Here is a 16,390-nt window from a genome sequence, read left to right on the forward strand (position 1 = left end):
GCCAACATATCATCTGCAACCATGGCGGCGGTGTCCTCTTTATCGCCGTCGGGGCCAACCCCTCCTGGGGGGGTATCACCCGCTCCCAACCCCACCTCCGCCTCCTCCACGCCAGTCACTGCTCCGACGACGGGCAAGCCCATACACTGTCTTGTGATCGATACTGGTCCCCTGATCAAGAACGATCCACCTGTCTCTACTCTCCTCGCTCAGGCTGATGAGCTGTACACCATCCCCTCTGTCATCTCGGAAGTGCGCGACCAGGCCACCCGTACACGGCTCGAGACGACCCTCCTCCCCTTTCTCAAACTACGCAGCCCCAAATCAGATTCAGTCAAGTTTGTCACCGACTTTGCTCGAAGGACTGGTGACCTCGAGGTTCTGAGTCGAGCTGATATTCATGTGGTTGCCCTGACCTATGAGCTCGAGTGCGAGAGGAACGGCGGTGACTGGAGACTGAAGAACACCCCCACCCAGAAGAGCGTCAACGGCAAGCCACCGGGCAGGCCTGATGGGGAGAAGCAAGACTATGCCATACAAGCTTTGGATAGCGATCCCGTAGCCGAAGAGGGAACGCAAGAATTGCGAGACTTGCCAAACTCCGAAAACGCTGCGCCGCCGGTCCATGATGAATCGGGGTCGACTACGCTACCCAAGATTGATGACGGGATTACGAAACAACTGGCGGGTGTCACTCTAGAGTCACAACCGGCAGAGGAGGAGGAGCAGGGGAAGAAGGAGGAGGTCCATGCCCACGACACTCAGGAGAGCGAATCTGGCTCTGACGACGACAGCGACGGTTGGGTTACACCATCGAACTTCAAGCGCCATCAGGAGCAGCAGGGACCCAGCGCCGCCGGTTCGCAACCCGCGCAGAAGTTCCTCAAAGCAGCCATGTTGACCTCGGACTTCGCCATGCAAAACGTAGCGCTGAGGATCAACCTGAATTGCTGTTCTCCGTCCCTTTCACGCATCACACAAGTCAAGACCTGGGTTTTGAGGTGCCACGGCTGCTACAAGGTGACCCGGCAGATGGACAAGCAATTCTGCCCCTCATGTGGCCAGGCTACCCTGACCCGCGTCAGTTGCTCGACCGACGCACAAGGCAACTTCAAGCTGCACCTCAAACGGAACTTCCAGTGGTCCCACAGAGGAAACGTCTACAGCGTACCCAAGCCGACCCATGGGAGTGCCAACGGCAAGAACACAAATGTACGTGGTGGTGGCCAGAACGGTTGGGGTCGTGACCTTATCCTGGCAGAAGACCAGAAAGAGTATGTCAAAAAGCAAGAAGAGGATCGAAGGACACGGTATCGGGATCTCATGGATGAAGATTATCTGCCAGGCATCCTTACTGGCGAGCGTCGGAGCGCCAATGGCCGAATTAAGGTGGGTGCGGGTAGGAACGTGAACGCTCGCAAAAAGCGTTGATCAGTAGTGAAGTGAGCTCGTGTGGACGATGTGTCCTCCAAGCAGGCTACCTAGGTACATAGCATGAAAAACGAGGGGGCTAGGTTGGCACGGGGAGCCATCATGATGCATGAAAACCTTAAAGATTCTATTGCCCTTGTTGTGAGCTTTCTGCGTGCATGTACACATGGCCATCTTTCTAAATCGACAGCCATCGCCGCTCACTGATGAACCCAAGGCGGGTGCTCGACTCGAGGTATAACAAACAGACTTCCTGAACTCCAAAACGCTCAACCCGTGGAAACAGAGAGAGGGAAGCACCAAAGCGGCTGGCCAGAGACGTCAATCGCTGAAGCGAAGACTTCCTTGGCTCTGCCCCAACCTCGTGTGAAATAAACCCTTCGCCGGACTTCTGAGGCCCATGGCATCATCCGTTGTAGAGACCGTTCCCCGTGACCCGTTCTTTATCGTGATATATCATCGCGCCAAGCCCACCGCGCACACCAAGACATTGCTGGCACGAGCTCAGCAGAATGTCGACGATCGCAGAATTCGGCAATTAGGTGCCCAGGGCCTTGAGGTCCTCTGCGCCGCAAATGTCAGCTCTTGCTACTGTCTTCAGTGTAGGGAAGGTCCACCAACTCTTCTCGGTCAGAAGGAGACCGAATCTCTTCTTCAGCGTGACCCTGTGCCGAGACCACTTGTCGTCGGGCGAGAACCGGGCAGGATGCGCAGACTTGGTCACCTTGCCCTCGAGCGTCTTCTTGAGGGTGTAGGTCCGCTTCCCGGACTCGTCGAGGTTGATCATGAGATGCATTGTGGCGGTGTTTGCGTCCGTTGGCGACGAGAGCGGTGCAGAGAAGGTACCTAGGTAGGCAGGGAAGCTGGATTGTAGGTGGATGTGTCAAGGTCTGATCCAAGAATCTCGAGATAAATTTTCTGGGAGACAGACATTGGGGTCCACTTATTGGTGGGGTCTTCTTATTTGCACGCGACACCTGTAAATTCAGGGACTACGAAGTACAAGTACCACAAGCATTCCAAGCCTAAAAGCATACCTAGGTAACCCCGCTGAGGAGGTGTGTACTTGTACCTGCCACTAACAGCCACCCCCGGGATTCTGAACGTGAATTCCGATATCACACCCGGGAGCGAAAGCATCCATGAGAGCAAAATGTAAAGAAAGATGGAAAACGCTTTACGGAAAAGCGGAATACTTCTGAGGGGGCACCTTTAGTCTTGAGACGCACAGCACTGTCGTCGAAAGCCTCGGGTGTCTTGTTGTTTGGTTGGCAGGCAGTGGAGGCTAGTCTGCGATACCCAAAGGTCAAGCCGTCAAACATGAAGCATTTACACAGAGAGAATAAACCAGTAAATCAGAGAGTGAATTAAGTATTGGTCCTTGATGCCCATCCATTCATTGTCTGCGCCCCCTTCGTCGACGCCTCCAAAGCAAGGCAGGTAGTTGTGCACACACACATTCTGGTTAGACCCTTCCTTCCAGACAGCTGGCAGCCGAAGGAGCAAATCCATCGATTGATCAGACCTTCCTCCTCCTCCTGAATTTCTCCGGCCGACAACGTCCACAAATACCAATAATCGATCGGGGATCCAGATCACTGCAATCTATCCCTGGATCGTATTGTCTCGGACGCCGTCTTCATTTGGTCTGTATCCCCCTCACCAGACGACGCTGGGTCCGCAGTCTGGCCCCCTCGACTCTGTGCGGTCTTTCAACCGCGGCGCCTCTCTGGCGGAGCTACGCTACTCCATAGAGCCTTCTGCCACGAAAGGCAACTGTATTGGCAGTGCGTACGATGGATAGTTCTGAGGCTTCCAACCTTCAACATCACACTTTTGAAGTTCCCGAAAGGCGGGCGGCGCCGGGCGTTGTAATCGCTCGGGTCGAAAACCTCATTGCTTCGTTACTAGATGATCTCATCGAAGGCCAGGAACTCTATCCTCCGGTCCCAGTGTCAATCAAGCTTGGCGCAACATCATCGAGCCATCTAAGGTCCACAGAAGCCGCGCAGCCGGGACAACCAACAACTACCAGCTCCGTGTCATTCCCTGGAAAGAGTCATCAGCAATCCAGAAAGATCGGTAAGTATGTGCGGCTTGGGTCTGAATATTCCTGCTCTGGAACATGGAGTACTTACCAAGGTCAATGCAATATAGCGAGGCTTCTCAAGATTCTACAACTATCCCATGCTGCACTCGTTACTGGAACCATCGTCACCAAAAGGTTAGACGCAGGCGTCGCACACAACAGCCGTTCAATGTGCTGAGTCAAGGCAGAAACATTTACTACCAGGATGAGGGGCTCTTCCTCGAGCAGCGAGTGGTTGATACTCTGGTCGACCAGCTTGCTTGCTCATTGGGGCTGGGCCGAGACGCACTATGCATAGTATGCCTGTAGCATCGACGCGAGGGTTCGCTTGAAAGCTGGCTGACTAGTTGCAAGGTCGCAGCATCCAAAGGCTTAGTAGTGGGCCACCTGGACTTGATCATGAAAGACCACTCGGTCTTATCCTGCTCGAGTACGCAGGGCACGGTGAGTTATGGGCTGATCACCCGAGAGACACATACAGAAAGGCTAACAGCGAGCTCAAGGGAAGCCTCATCCCTCCGCCTGAAGCGATACGTCAAATGTCAGTAACTCCGCCGAATTGGGTCTTGATAGTCGAGAAGGAGGTAAGGAGACAGCACCAGCACCCGTCAGGCGATTGATTACCGACGCGGCCAGGCAACCTTTCGGAGTCTTGCAGCATCTAGGTACTGGAAGAAATCACTTGCTGGACCCGGGATCGTGATTACGGTAAGTTTGACAGATACGTCGGAAGCAACTCGAGCCTGATGCCGACTACAGGGGAAGGGATACCCAGATCTTGCCACTCGGCAGCTCGCCTTCTTGCTGCATTCATTTGTTCAGCCTGTTCCATTCTATGTCTTGGTCGACTTTGACCCACACGGGGTCGACATCTTCCGTGTGCTAAAGAAGGGGAGCAGCAATTTGTCCCACGAGCAGAATATAAGCATCCCGAGCCTACGATGGCTTGGAATCAGGTGCGAGCAACTAACATATCCGAGCTTTTCAACAAACATAGGCACCGGGCAAGCTTCGCAGGACAAGGTCATTGCTAGAACCTTTCGCACTTCGGGCGAGATGAAGCCCCTCACCTTGACTGATCGACAGACAGCCGCCAGGCTTCTAACAGGCCTTCAACGGGAACCAATGAGGCAATGGGAACAGGACACCTACCTCAAAGAGCTACAGCTGATGCAAATGCTGGGGTATAAAGCCGAGATACAGGCGGTTGACAAGCATGGCGATCTGACAGACTGGTTGGATGAGGAACTCCTGAAATGGGAATCACAAGTTGGTCCTGTATGTATGTGAGCTGGCTGAGGATATGATCGTCTAGATCACTCGCGAGTTGTTGACAGATGCCATAGGCTTTGCTATGACCGCTGCAAGGAGTATGTGCTCAACCGTTGCAGATTTGACAAGGGGCGATGTTGATACTGACGATTCGAAGAATAACCAGTACACTGTATGGTTGGAAGTCGGTGGGAATTTAGTTGATGATTTATGGCTCTGCATTGGGCGAAAGTTGCCACATCTCCGCAAAAAAAAAAAAAGTGCACACAGTACACGCACGGTCCGGTATAGATTATCCACTAAAATTTTCGAGAAAGACTATGCCGCATAATATGACAACAGTCTCACCTTCAACAAGCCACCATCTCACCTCTCGTCAGGACGAGCGACCGCCAGATGTCACCAAAGTTGAGTGAAGACGAGATCGATGATCTCATCTACTTCTCCCGTGCCGGAGAAGAGGATGAACTCGCCAAATTACTGTCAAGCCTGGCGCAACGCGAAAAGGTCTCGGAAGCAGAGATTTTGATGGCCGCCAAAGACGAAGGACAGTCGAGCTGCCTTCACATGGCTACGGGGAACGGAAATCTAGGTATGTATGGCCATATTTAGATCGGCTGTCTTACCCTTGGACGAATTCCCCCTCCGATGTAGTCTTGCGGCAAGGGGCGAGCGCTTCCGAGTTCAGTGGCTAACCAGTGCACAGCTATCGTCAAATCTACCCTGACTTGTTTTGACGGCCGGCCGGAGGCTGAGAAGAAGCTATTCATTGATGCTCCAAATGAGTACGGCAATACTGGTCTACATTGGGCAGCCATGAACGGCCATCTCGACGTAGTAAAACTGCTCATTGAGCAGGGTGCGTCGCCGGCTCTTGCCAATGACAAGAATTACATTCCACTAGATCTGGCAAGCTTCAACGACAAGGTCGAAGTCGTGGATTACTTCCTGGCGCAGTCAGGCGGGATAGAGGGCGACAACAGCGACGGGCTGGAGGGCGCGGTAGGGGAGGTGCAGATGGCTGAAGGCGAGTTGGGAGATGGAGACGATGATGGGGATGTCGACAACAAAGCATGAAGCCGGCTTTCTCGTCCGGACAGAACTCTCCTGACATCAGCCCACATTCTCAAGAAATGAGACTGGACCTACCTATGCGACTTTTGCTTTGCTGTTAACCTCCCACTCTCCACCTGAGTGCTACCTGGTCCCGGGACGAGATGTGTTGCAGTCCTTCGGAGCTGCGAAGCAGACGACCTTGAGAACTTGGCCAGTCTGGTGCGCAATGGCGTTGTCGATTCTTCGTCAATGCTTTGCAAGCGTCAGCGCTGCTGCCAGCAGGGCAATCGAGGATCCAGGTTGAGGTTGCGAGATATTGAAGATTGCGAGGTTACATCGAAGCATCGAATTGCAGGTAACGCGGGCCCGGGCTCCGAAAAACACCCTGCATGTACTCCGTAGCACCCGGCAGAGGCATCAGCTGCCTACGGTACTGAAAAAGTCGGGCAGAGTGGCCGTGCTTCAGAAAGGCATGGCCCAAGATAGACTTCTGCCTATATTCATTCATTTGCTGCTATCATTCCTCAATGGAGAAAGAAGTGGTTGTCTCGGCATAAAGTACCTACAGGTAGGGATAGTCCCTGTGGGTGTGCGAGCCTGGCATGGAGTGGGAACCGGTCGATCGCGCCTCGTGGCGACAAAGCAAAGAGATGGATGTTGGGCGACTAGTGCCCGCGATGCCGCGATGCCCGCGATGCCCGCGATGCCCGCGATGCCATTCGTGCATGAACACAGCAATGATTTTAATGGGATATCTGAATCGATTGGCACATCAGCTCTGCTCTCGGGAGCCCCCCATCCGGCCCCCCACGCTGCCGAGCGTCAGGGATAAGAGGATGAAGCGGGAGATTGGATGGGCAGCGTGGGGGCTCGACACACGCATGCACGCACGCACCTCCTTGAGCGCTTGTCTACCTACCTACCTACAAGTAGGTACTCGAGTGCCTGTCGACCGTACCCAAGGTAAGGTAGGTAGGTCAATGCCTCTCTCATGACCTGTGCTCTTTCTTGCCCACGCTCATCCTGGCCGCCGCTTCGGACCCCCCATTCCACGCATTCATGGATCGAGGTGAGTGAAGCGAGACCAGAGATAATCATCCCCTCTACTCGTCTGCTGTCTCGCGAATAATTACGCTGGCCGAGCTCAAATGATGCCTCCGCTGCTCCTTTGCAGTCCTCCATGTACAAAGCCATGAGAGCTACGCCATGATCACAGCCCCGCCACTGCTCATCTGCAAGGCTGAAGACCTCTGGACCACTTCAGCTGTCGAGGCGGTTGGGCTCACTCCTCAAGCAGCATGGCTTCATCATATCAGCAACCTACACAGATCCAGGCTGGCAGGTCTGCCTATAAGCGGGCGAGCAGAAAGAATGCCGCGCGCAAATTCCATTGCGAGTATCCCGGCTGCGACAAGATCTATTCGCGAGCCGAGCACCTCCAACGACACCAGCTAAACCACTCCCCCAAACAGATATATGAGTGCGAGGTCGAGTCTTGCGGCCAGAAGTTTGTTCGGCATGACCTTCTCGCGCGACATAGGAATCGCCACTCCAGCTCCTACACTCCGCGCAATAGGGTGCCAAGCTTCAACATCTCGACAGTCGCAGAATCACTGGCCGTCAATCGGGCCGCGTCGCCGCCTCTCGGGCTTGGCCGGGGTCGCGAGTCGCTTCTGCGCCCTACGCCGAATATGCCGCATGATGCTGCTGTGCTGCTCACCTCTGATGCTGGTGGCAGCCCTGCCCTGTCTTCGATCCCCCCCGGCCCGGCTCCGGAGCCGCCTTGGTCGTCGCCAATGAGCCACGCCATCATACAGCCGAAGCCTGAGTACTACTCTCGAGACACCCATCTTCTTCAGCAACCACCTCCGGTGATGCCCTTTACCAATGTCCACTTCCCTCCAGATGCCGCTGTGGCTCTGGCACGGGATAACTTTGCCATGTGGCTCTTCGATCCCCAGCCTAGCTACGAGTTCAGCGTCGCCCATCTCCCGTTCTTGGAAGGCGGCCTCGAGTCTCCCTTCAACAGCAATATACACCACGACTATGAGTCCCTGACGAGCCGATCTCAGCTCGAGACCCCTCCGCGATTGGTCGACACCGACGAGCTCCTTACTGAGTTCCGGCGACAAGAAGTTTTGCACTTTTTCCAAGCTTTCCGCGCCAAGCAGCCCAAATGTGAACCGCTGATTACCAACCTCGTTCAGGACGGTGGGGGCGACATGCCCATGCTCGACCTTGAGATGATGCGAGATTGCTTGCGCGAGTTCTGGGAGAGAGTGTCTCATCGACTACCAGTCATCCACCAGCCGACCTTCTCTTGTAACCGATGCCCAATTCTCCTACTTCTCGTCATGGTGGCCCTGGGGGCTACCTCCCTTCGAAGTCGGGATCGCAGCGGCAAACTGTCCGACTATGGTGCTTTCGCAGATGTCATCATCACCGGCGCTCGTTGGGAGATCTTGACAGTCGAGGAAGCGTCTCCGCCGGTGGCGCTGTGGGTTGCCCAAGCTCTCCTGCTTCTGGAGTTCTACGAGAAGCTGTATTCTTCCAGGAAGCTCCATGAGCGCTCTCATATATATCACTCAGCTACACTCACCCTTTTGCGGCGTGGGAGCCCCTTGATCGGGCGCTCCGGGAGCGAATCACCGCCGGGTGAGTTTGCCTCGGGCCTCGTTGGCGATCCGAGCGCGGCCGGACTCGACTCTCGCACGTGGTGGGTGCGGTGGGCGGAGACTGAGGCGATGCACAGAGCTGTCTTCGCCGCCTTCTCCCTGGACGTCATTCACGCCGCCATGTTCGGGCATGCTTCTGACATGGCTCCCCACGAGATACGGCTCCCTCTTCCCTGTGACGACAATTTGTGGACCGCATCCAAGCCAGAAGATGTCAGGCAACTGGATGCTAACCTTCGCATGTATGGTGTCAAGCCTGTCTCCTTCCTTGACGGCCTCAAAAGAGCTTTGCACGGCAAGGAAGTCAAGACACATAGCTTCGGAAGGATGATAATAATGTCCGGGCTCTTGAGCGTCGGGTGGCACTTTTCCCATCGAGAGACTCACCTCAAGTGGCTGGACCTCACCACCCCGTCCAACGAAACCAGGGACAATTGGCGCAAAGTCTTGTTGAAAGCATTCGACGACTGGAAGGGCAGCTATGACGCCGCACAGGGAATGCTGGAGTCATCTGCCGCCTCAGCGGGCCAGCGTGGTGGCTCAAACGGGCCAATAGAGGTTGCCGCGGTCCTCTACCATCTCGCCCATCTTAGTCTACACGTCGACATCGTCGATGCTCAGGTCTATTCAGGGGCGAGGAGGCTTTTGGGCCGGAAGGTATCCAGTCGAGACTATACAAACGTCGTGTCGCGAATGCAGGGGTGGGCGGCCTTGTCTTCAACTAGACATGCCGTTCTTCACGCGTTCAAACTTCTCTACGGTGTGCTCGTAGATCCTCGCAAGACCGATAGACGCCGGCACACGTCGAGCACCGGGGCGAACACCCTTCCGTCAACCGAAGCTCGAATCTACTCTTGCTACAACGAACAGGATCCACACAGGCCTTGGATCTTGTATTACGCTGCTTTGAGCATCTGGTCGTTTGTCCGGGCACTCAGTGCCACTGTCCCGTACCAACAAACGCAGCCACAGAGCTCTCTCCCGGGCGTGGACCGGCCCAACAGTTATCGAAGAGTCGTCAACTATCTTGCGAATGTTGCTACCATGAGCGAACTGAGTGAACCTGTGGCTATCAACCTTGCAGACGGCTTGCCGGAGCTGCTCGACTACCTCCAGGTCATTTTTTCCGAATCTCAGTTCGAACTTTTGAAAGAAGCGCACAATCGCCTCAAAGTGTGTAGGGAGATGCTGGTCCACGGAGGATGAACGAACAAGCTCTGTTGGTCTTGTGATTTCCACCATCTGTCTCATCTGTCCCACCTATCCAAAAGGGTCGTGGTGAGGGGGAAGATGCAATGGACAGCAAGTCTTATCGTCTTTGCTGGGCCCTCGTGCCAGCTCTACGCATGGCTCCTCCGATCTTCGATTAATGGGTAGAGCTATCTACCTCTCGGGGGAGACTGAAGCAGCACAGCTTATACAGTTATGAGGCCAAGTCACAACTTAGATCGGGCCAAAAAGAAAAACAAGAGCCCAAAATATATTCACGTATAAACCACGTCTACAAGACGGCATATCACGAATGTTGGTCATAGATACATTTCTGTGGCATTGTCAATTCAAATCAATTTCTTGATGGCTGTAGTGGAACTTTGATCTCCTCACGACAGTAACTGGAGCACACTATGGCGCATGGACTCTCTCGTTTCATCCGAGCACGACTGCAGATCCCGAAAACCTGGAGAAGCTGTAGCGGCAGTCAAAGCCACCCCAGCGGTAGGATTCCTGAAACCAGTGGGGTTTCAGTTCGCCAGAAATCCGAGAATCAATCTGTTGAGCAAGACCGGATGATGCGGATTGTGTTGTCAACCGAACCTGGTAGACAAGAAGATGAGATGGCATTGCATGAATATCATCAGATGAAAAACCTGGGAGGCGTACCAAGAATGTGAAGTCCGCGCCACGCTGCTCACTGACGAGTGAAACAAACGTGTAGGTAGCATACGCTCCCGCATGATGTCTTTTGTATTTATCCAGAAGCGGAACCAACCATGAGGAAATGCGGTCGGTCTTTGCTTGGAGGTAATGCCTCTCACTTGCAACCCCTTGATGTATATATGCTCTGCCGTAGCCTATTTTCACGGATCGCGGACTCGAGCACGATGTTCAAAGCCGAGCCGGACTCCCAGATGACAAACAATGAACAGTAATGAACCGTTGCGGGACACGTTGCCGTCCGCGCTGGCGTCTACGTCGGGCCTCCCGCAGCTGAGCACTCATCGAGGACCAAGGAAGCATCACCCGAGGGTTGCTTTGTTCGCGCTGCTAAGCGTGGCCCTCTTGTCGTGTGCCGGTGCAGCCCTCACGGTCCTGAGCCTCGCCAGGCCGACTCTCGGTATAGTCGAAGACCTTGCTAGCCGCCTCGCTCTGTTGGTAGCAAGTCTCATTGGCCTCTTCTATACTGTTCTCCACGCCGTCATCGCGCGGCTGCTTCCCCAAACACGCCAGCAAAACAGGCGCAGGGAACACAAGCACGGTATACTGCTCTTTGCAACAATATCGTTAAGGCTCGGCCTCGTCTCTTCGCTCATGGCCGTGATCTTCACTTCAATACAGGCGGGAAGGACGAGAATAGCCAATCTAAGCAGCATACTCTACCTGGCGCTCAGCGCAGGAACATTGTATTTGCCCCCTCCGCCTGGCTGGAAGCTAGACAGAATGCTGACAAGGAGCTTCTAGTACCGCATTCTGTGTGCTCGTTTATTGTCTCGAGACATCCCCCACGCCATTCAATGCCGGATCTGTCCCGCGCAGGTCCTCCAATCTTCAACACACCCCGAAAGACACGGAGAGAGGGGCCTCGGAGACCTCCGCCGCCACACCGCGACCGTCGTCTCTGGCTAATCCACCAGACATGCCCAACGACGAAGCCAATCACAGTAAACACCTCCTCTTCCATTGGAAGAGCACCGATGTTCTCGAGATCAGCGACCAGAGGGCAACCACCACGACAAATTCAAGCCCCCCAGCCGGGCACAGGCTCCTCGGTCCGAGCGGGCTCCCAGCAAACCCAACGCCCATGTCTCGGTCCCAGCTCATGGCGCCCCCACAAAAGTCGCTCCAACCCCAGGAAGGCCAGGGGCCCGTTCATGCGAGGCCGGTGCCCATCCGCAGGAAGCCAGTGCCAACCGCACAACCTCGTAGTGACAACAATGCTCGCAACTCTGTGCCTGAGGGATTTGAGCCCGGAGAGAAAAGGAGCACGATGGCTACGCAGAGGAATGGGGGTGCTACCGATTCCTCTCACCGGACAGATACCACACCCATGCATGCTTCGACAGCCATCGAAGAGTGGATCAAGAACACCGCCAGTATGAGAAGGACATATCCAGAAAGTCCGATATCCGAGCGAGAGGAAGATTTCAAGTCACCCAAACTTCCGTCAGACGTCGGAGACCAGACTGCGACTAGCAGCGTTGGGAGCTGGGAGACTGCGAGCTCTTTCGCAGCACCAAAAGTCTGGCCATTCCTCGGCTCGCCCGAGCCACTTGCCCCCCAACATCTACGCACAGCCAGAGCAAGGCAGCTCGAGCGGATCCTTTTGATGGAGCAGATCTTGTCATCCAGGGAGATGAGGCGTCTCATGATCAGAGAGAGTCGATCGCTACGGGCAACAAGACGGCGGAGGGTACCGAAAGAGAAGCCGAGGAGGTCAGTGAGGAGGTGTTCCGGGTCCCAGAGGTCCCTTGTAAGCGGCGAGGCGAGGGTGATCTGGCCAGTGAGGGATGAGAACCTGCTTTCCGTCGAAGGAGTTCACAGCCACAGAGTCCATCGGCCAATCTCGCCCATGGCCGTGCTTGTGGCAAGGCGGCAAGGATAAGCTCGCGCCAAATCACATTCGCCCTCTACATAATAGCATAATGTACCAGAAACCTCCCCGCGTGCCACTGCCATCAATACCCTGAGAGCTCTTTCAGTCGAGCGTCAATCCAAGCGCCGTAGCCTCTTAACATGCCGATGTTTCCCCCTTGCGTGCAGTACTCTCTTAGCGCGGAGTATCTTTCTTCTACATAGACGGACTCGACTTCCTTCCTCTCCTGGGGCTTGGAAGCCTCTCCGACAACAGCATAGGATAGTTTACGCAGACAAACTGGGCAAAGAAACGGAGGCTGTCTCAGGTCCTCCGCAATGCTTGTTGTCCCTCCCATCACACAAGCATAGTAAACACAATGCCCCATGGCTAGGCAATGGGCTAACTCATGGGAGACCGTTCTCGACACACGAGACTGCCATAGGCCTACAAAAGACTGCTTGCCGTGCGGGATCAGCACAGACTTTGCGGCCCGGATTGCCACAGCCAAGGGTGGCGGGTTCTCCATGTCCTCGTCGCTCACTGTGAGCAGTCTCGTCGGGTTGGCCCCTCCACTTCCGCAGAGACCATCGACATATCCCCGGCAATGCGAAGCTGGCCACATGTGCGAAACATCAATTCCGCTGTAGCGATCAAGGCAGGGGTGATATCTGAATGATGTGACTATAGATACGCGGCTGCCGCCGTAAGCGCGGCCGCAGCAGAAATCGTCGTCCTCGTCCTCAAAGAGGTCATGGTGGACAAGCAGTACGACTGCGTAGGCGTCTTGCGGGAGGCCGTCGATGACGGCATCAAGTATATCGTCTAGATTCAGCTGACGGTATGCAACTTGGTCCAGCGATGTTCGCGCACGGACACGGAAGCAGGAGCCAGCAGTCGTGGCGATACCAACGTGGCGGCTTCGGTTCGTTACCGATCCTTCTGTCCAGGATACCCAGCGGAATAAGTTGGCTACTTTGACCTCGAGGCCGTGGTAGAAGGCAGCGAGGTACTTTTGAAGCTCCCAGGCTGTCGGTGTCGACAGGTCTGCGGGAACGGTCGGATTCAAATCATCGGCAGGGACGACAGGTTGGCTCCATTGCTCCATGACGCCGGCTTCGGAGGTAACTACAGGCGGCTCTATCACGTAGAGGGTCTTTCGATCTCCCGTAATCCGGTTGCGGCTCTTGAACATGGAAAACGACCTGAAGCTCTGCGGCTCGGAGGCGGGGTCGAGGGCAAGTTCATCTCCGGGGAGTGCCAGAGGCGCCGGAAAGGTGTTGGAAGATGGCGCTTCGCTAGCCGACTGGCCTTTCAGCAACCGACCGGAGCCATTAATGGCAGCAAGCCTCTTCTGAGCCGGAATGCAATGGAAGTCGCACTCAAGTGCATAAGGGGACGGACCAGTGTAAGCCGCCACATGCGGACAGTCGGACATGGTGGAGCAAGGGCTCTAAACAGCGCGCGAAGTGGCATGACAGAAGAGGGACAGAAGAGGAGTACCGGTTTTATAGTTGTCAAGAAAGAGAATTAAATTAATAATGTATGTCTCGTCTTGGATCTGTGAAGATTGAGGCGGTGGATTCGAGCGTCGTGATAGGTGCGTTCCGCTCTGTTGCCTAGAGTGAAGACTCGGCGGGCGCCGGCGGCGCGGCAAGGATGTGGGGCAACGGTCGGGTAAGGGTCTGCCAAGTTTCACAACCTGTCACTCTTGGGGCCGGCCTGGAAGTATTTGTTGATTGGAACCAGAAGCGGAGTTCATATCGAACCTGGATAGTGGTACCCGACATGTACCTAAGTAGTGGTCCATTGCCTCACTAAGCTCGCTCTCACTCCTCTCCCCTCCCCTCTACAATCCCCGTGCCTACTTGTATGCAAGGCACCAGCAAGACCCGTCTCAACGGGAGAGAAAAACAGAACAACAGCAGACCATGGGCCGTCTCAGGCTCCGACCGGCCCAGCCAGACGACCTCGCTGCTCTATGCGACGTCTACTTCTCGGCCTTTTCGGATAACCTGGTGCAGCAAATGGTCTTCCCCGCCACGTCTCCTGAAGCGCGCAATTTCTGGCACAGCGGACTGTCAACCGATATGCAAGATCCGAACTCGCGCCTTATTGTTGTGGTTGAGGAGGCGGTCGGTCCCCAGGGTCGCGCAACGGAGCAGATTATTGCCTTCGCCAAGTGGATGAGACCGATGCAGCTCGGCGAGACCTATGCACCAGGGCCAGCGCTCGAGGACTGGCCAAGGGATGGCGACCCGGAATTCGGGGCCCAGTTCTTTGGGTCGCTTGCGATGCAGCACGAGGAGATCATGAAGAAGCGGCCGCATTGGTACCTCGAGTGCATCGCCACAAGTAAAGAGCACCAGGGCAGAGGGGCTGGCGGGATGCTGGTGAGATGGGGAGTGGAGAGGGCTGATCGAGACGGGGTAGAGAGCTATCTTGACAGCACCGCAGAGGGAAGGGGTCTGTACGTCAAGCATGGGTTTCGAGAGATCAAGAGGCTGTGGTGGCTGGGTGGAAGCTACTCGCAGTGTTTCATGATACGGGACAAGTAGCAAAGAAGAAGAAGTCGGACCCTCTCGACGAGGCATTCATTACCATTCATCAACTACAGATACTCAGGGACCAGGTCAACATCAGCACAGGTCTCTAAAGTCATATGACCAAAACCATTAACCCTGAAGAAAAGTTGAACACCCGGGAAGGGACCGTCAAGAGAGCCATGCCACCACTGACAGACTAATATTGCGTCAGCACCAAAGAATACTTCATGCGCTCGGGCAGGGGCATCCTTTCACTCACCATACCAGCCGCCGAAGCTCGATGGCGTTGTGCCACTGCCAGCATTTGTCCACTGCAGCCCTGTGCCGTTGATCCAAAACGCGCTCTGCTCCGTTGCCGCGCCGCCAGCGTTGATTCGGACAGGCTGCCAGGCAGCATAGAAATTGACAGAGAGTGCCGGTAGCATTGACCACGGGATGCCCTGAGAGCCAAGGTCAAAAACGAGACCGGAGAGGGCCTGGCCGTCCCCGTCGCTAATAAGGCCAGTGGCGTTGAGGAAGCCCGGGATGGCGTGCGAGCGGTTGCTTGTGAACATCGCGTCATTCATACCGGCTCCCGTGTGGTGGGCGTAGAGCCAGAGGCCATCGTAGTCGGCCTTGCTCTCTTGTCCGGCCTTTAGCTGCGTGCGCAGGTTGAATTCCCGCGACGTGTTGAGAGCTTGCGGGCTGGCAGCCCAAACTATGGCCGTCCATGCCGCGGCAGTGAACAAGGAGGCACGCATCTCGGGTCGAGTTTCGACCAGCCTGGATTGAACCTGTGCTACTTGTGGTTCGGAGTGAACGGGTAGGCGTGGCTTGCTGGTAGCAGAGTGAGCAATGGTGATGACGGTGGTTGGTCTCGAGTCTCGAGGAGGGCATCGAAGGGGACCCTTAAATACAGGATCGGCCTCGGAGAAGGGGCCGATTTCATCTTGATAATTGTCGCTGCAATGGTCTCTGGTCCTTGTGATGGCCCCGGACGGCCAAATTCATAATGTTACGTCACGCCACGCCTTGAATTGCTGGATTCGGCCAAGGTATGCATTGCGGGCATGTCAAACTGTCGGATGTCTTGCATCAGGGCGAGCCGAATGTCGATCTGGGACGTCATTACATCGTGGTGATCAAGACAAAAAGCCCAAGCGGGAGGTGCAGAGCCTTTGCGCAGCGTTGGGCTAGTGAGCTCGTATTCGCCAAAGACGACAGTGCAGACTGATCGGCGAGTTTAAGCTTCCGCATCACCCCGGTCTGACCGGGAATAGCGGCAATGGGGTCGTATTCTTGGAGACCCCGCATCTCACACTGGGGAGAGTCTTGATGATAGCCCGTACAAGAACAAGATCTCGGCTCCAAATGCCGGACAGGCCGCCCACTACAGGCCCTCAGGGTGGTATCAGGTGCTTTACCACAATAGTAGCGACATGCTTTATCTCGTATTCACAGTCATCTCTCAATATCACCTCGCGGGTATCGAGCGAAGATCAGCGCCATTTGAGTCGTCCTAGGCGGCGTATGAGAAGTACAAGCAAAAAGA

General features: G+C 55.2%; 8 protein-coding genes across 8 annotated transcripts; 5 read left to right on the forward strand and 3 right to left on the reverse strand.

Annotated features, from left to right (window-relative positions):
- Positions 1-21: 21 nt before the first annotated feature.
- On the forward strand, positions 22-1,431 carry E0L32_001820 (uncharacterized protein; the record flags this gene model as incomplete). Its single annotated transcript, XM_031135941.1, has 1 exon — positions 22-1,431. The coding sequence occupies one exon, from the start codon at positions 22-24 to the stop codon at positions 1,429-1,431; it is 1,410 nt and encodes a 469-aa protein (XP_030989956.1).
- A 538-nt stretch (positions 1,432-1,969) lies between these two features.
- Positions 1,970-2,227, reverse strand: E0L32_001821 (uncharacterized protein; the record flags this gene model as incomplete). Its single annotated transcript, XM_031135942.1, has 1 exon — positions 1,970-2,227. One exon carries the CDS (start codon positions 2,225-2,227, stop codon positions 1,970-1,972), a length of 258 nt encoding a protein of 85 aa, XP_030989957.1.
- Positions 2,228-3,227: 1,000 nt separating this feature from the next.
- Positions 3,228-5,869, forward strand: E0L32_001822 (uncharacterized protein; the record flags this gene model as incomplete). The annotated part of the gene is made up of 8 exons (XM_031135943.1): positions 3,228-3,513; positions 3,589-3,655; positions 3,709-3,817; positions 3,868-4,104; positions 4,157-4,228; positions 4,280-4,798; positions 5,135-5,384; positions 5,499-5,869. The coding sequence occupies 8 exons, from the start codon at positions 3,228-3,230 to the stop codon at positions 5,867-5,869; spliced, it is 1,911 nt and encodes a 636-aa protein (XP_030989958.1).
- A 1,277-nt stretch (positions 5,870-7,146) lies between these two features.
- E0L32_001823 (uncharacterized protein) lies at positions 7,147-9,729 on the forward strand (the record flags this gene model as incomplete). The annotated part of the gene is made up of 1 exon (XM_031135945.1): positions 7,147-9,729. The coding sequence occupies one exon, from the start codon at positions 7,147-7,149 to the stop codon at positions 9,727-9,729; it is 2,583 nt and encodes an 860-aa protein (XP_030989959.1).
- A 1,648-nt stretch (positions 9,730-11,377) lies between these two features.
- On the forward strand, positions 11,378-12,252 carry E0L32_001824 (uncharacterized protein; the record flags this gene model as incomplete). The annotated part of the gene is made up of 2 exons (XM_031135946.1): positions 11,378-11,904; positions 11,973-12,252. The coding sequence occupies 2 exons, from the start codon at positions 11,378-11,380 to the stop codon at positions 12,250-12,252; spliced, it is 807 nt and encodes a 268-aa protein (XP_030989960.1).
- A 164-nt stretch (positions 12,253-12,416) lies between these two features.
- E0L32_001825 (uncharacterized protein) lies at positions 12,417-13,751 on the reverse strand (the record flags this gene model as incomplete). The annotated part of the gene is made up of 1 exon (XM_031135947.1): positions 12,417-13,751. One exon carries the CDS (start codon positions 13,749-13,751, stop codon positions 12,417-12,419), a length of 1,335 nt encoding a protein of 444 aa, XP_030989961.1.
- Positions 13,752-14,244: 493 nt separating this feature from the next.
- E0L32_001826 (uncharacterized protein) lies at positions 14,245-14,871 on the forward strand (the record flags this gene model as incomplete). Its single annotated transcript, XM_031135948.1, has 1 exon — positions 14,245-14,871. The coding sequence occupies one exon, from the start codon at positions 14,245-14,247 to the stop codon at positions 14,869-14,871; it is 627 nt and encodes a 208-aa protein (XP_030989962.1).
- A 53-nt stretch (positions 14,872-14,924) lies between these two features.
- Positions 14,925-15,967, reverse strand: E0L32_001827 (uncharacterized protein; the record flags this gene model as incomplete). The annotated part of the gene is made up of 3 exons (XM_031135949.1): positions 14,925-15,055; positions 15,119-15,801; positions 15,858-15,967. 3 exons carry the CDS (start codon positions 15,965-15,967, stop codon positions 14,925-14,927), a joined length of 924 nt encoding a protein of 307 aa, XP_030989963.1.
- Positions 15,968-16,390: the final 423 nt, after the last annotated feature.

Source organism: Thyridium curvatum, assembly GCF_004353045.1.
Source record: "Thyridium curvatum strain D216 chromosome Unknown NODE_7_length_750237_cov_83.650653, whole genome shotgun sequence".
Taxonomy (NCBI): Eukaryota; Fungi; Ascomycota; class Sordariomycetes; order Thyridiales; family Thyridiaceae; genus Thyridium; species Thyridium curvatum.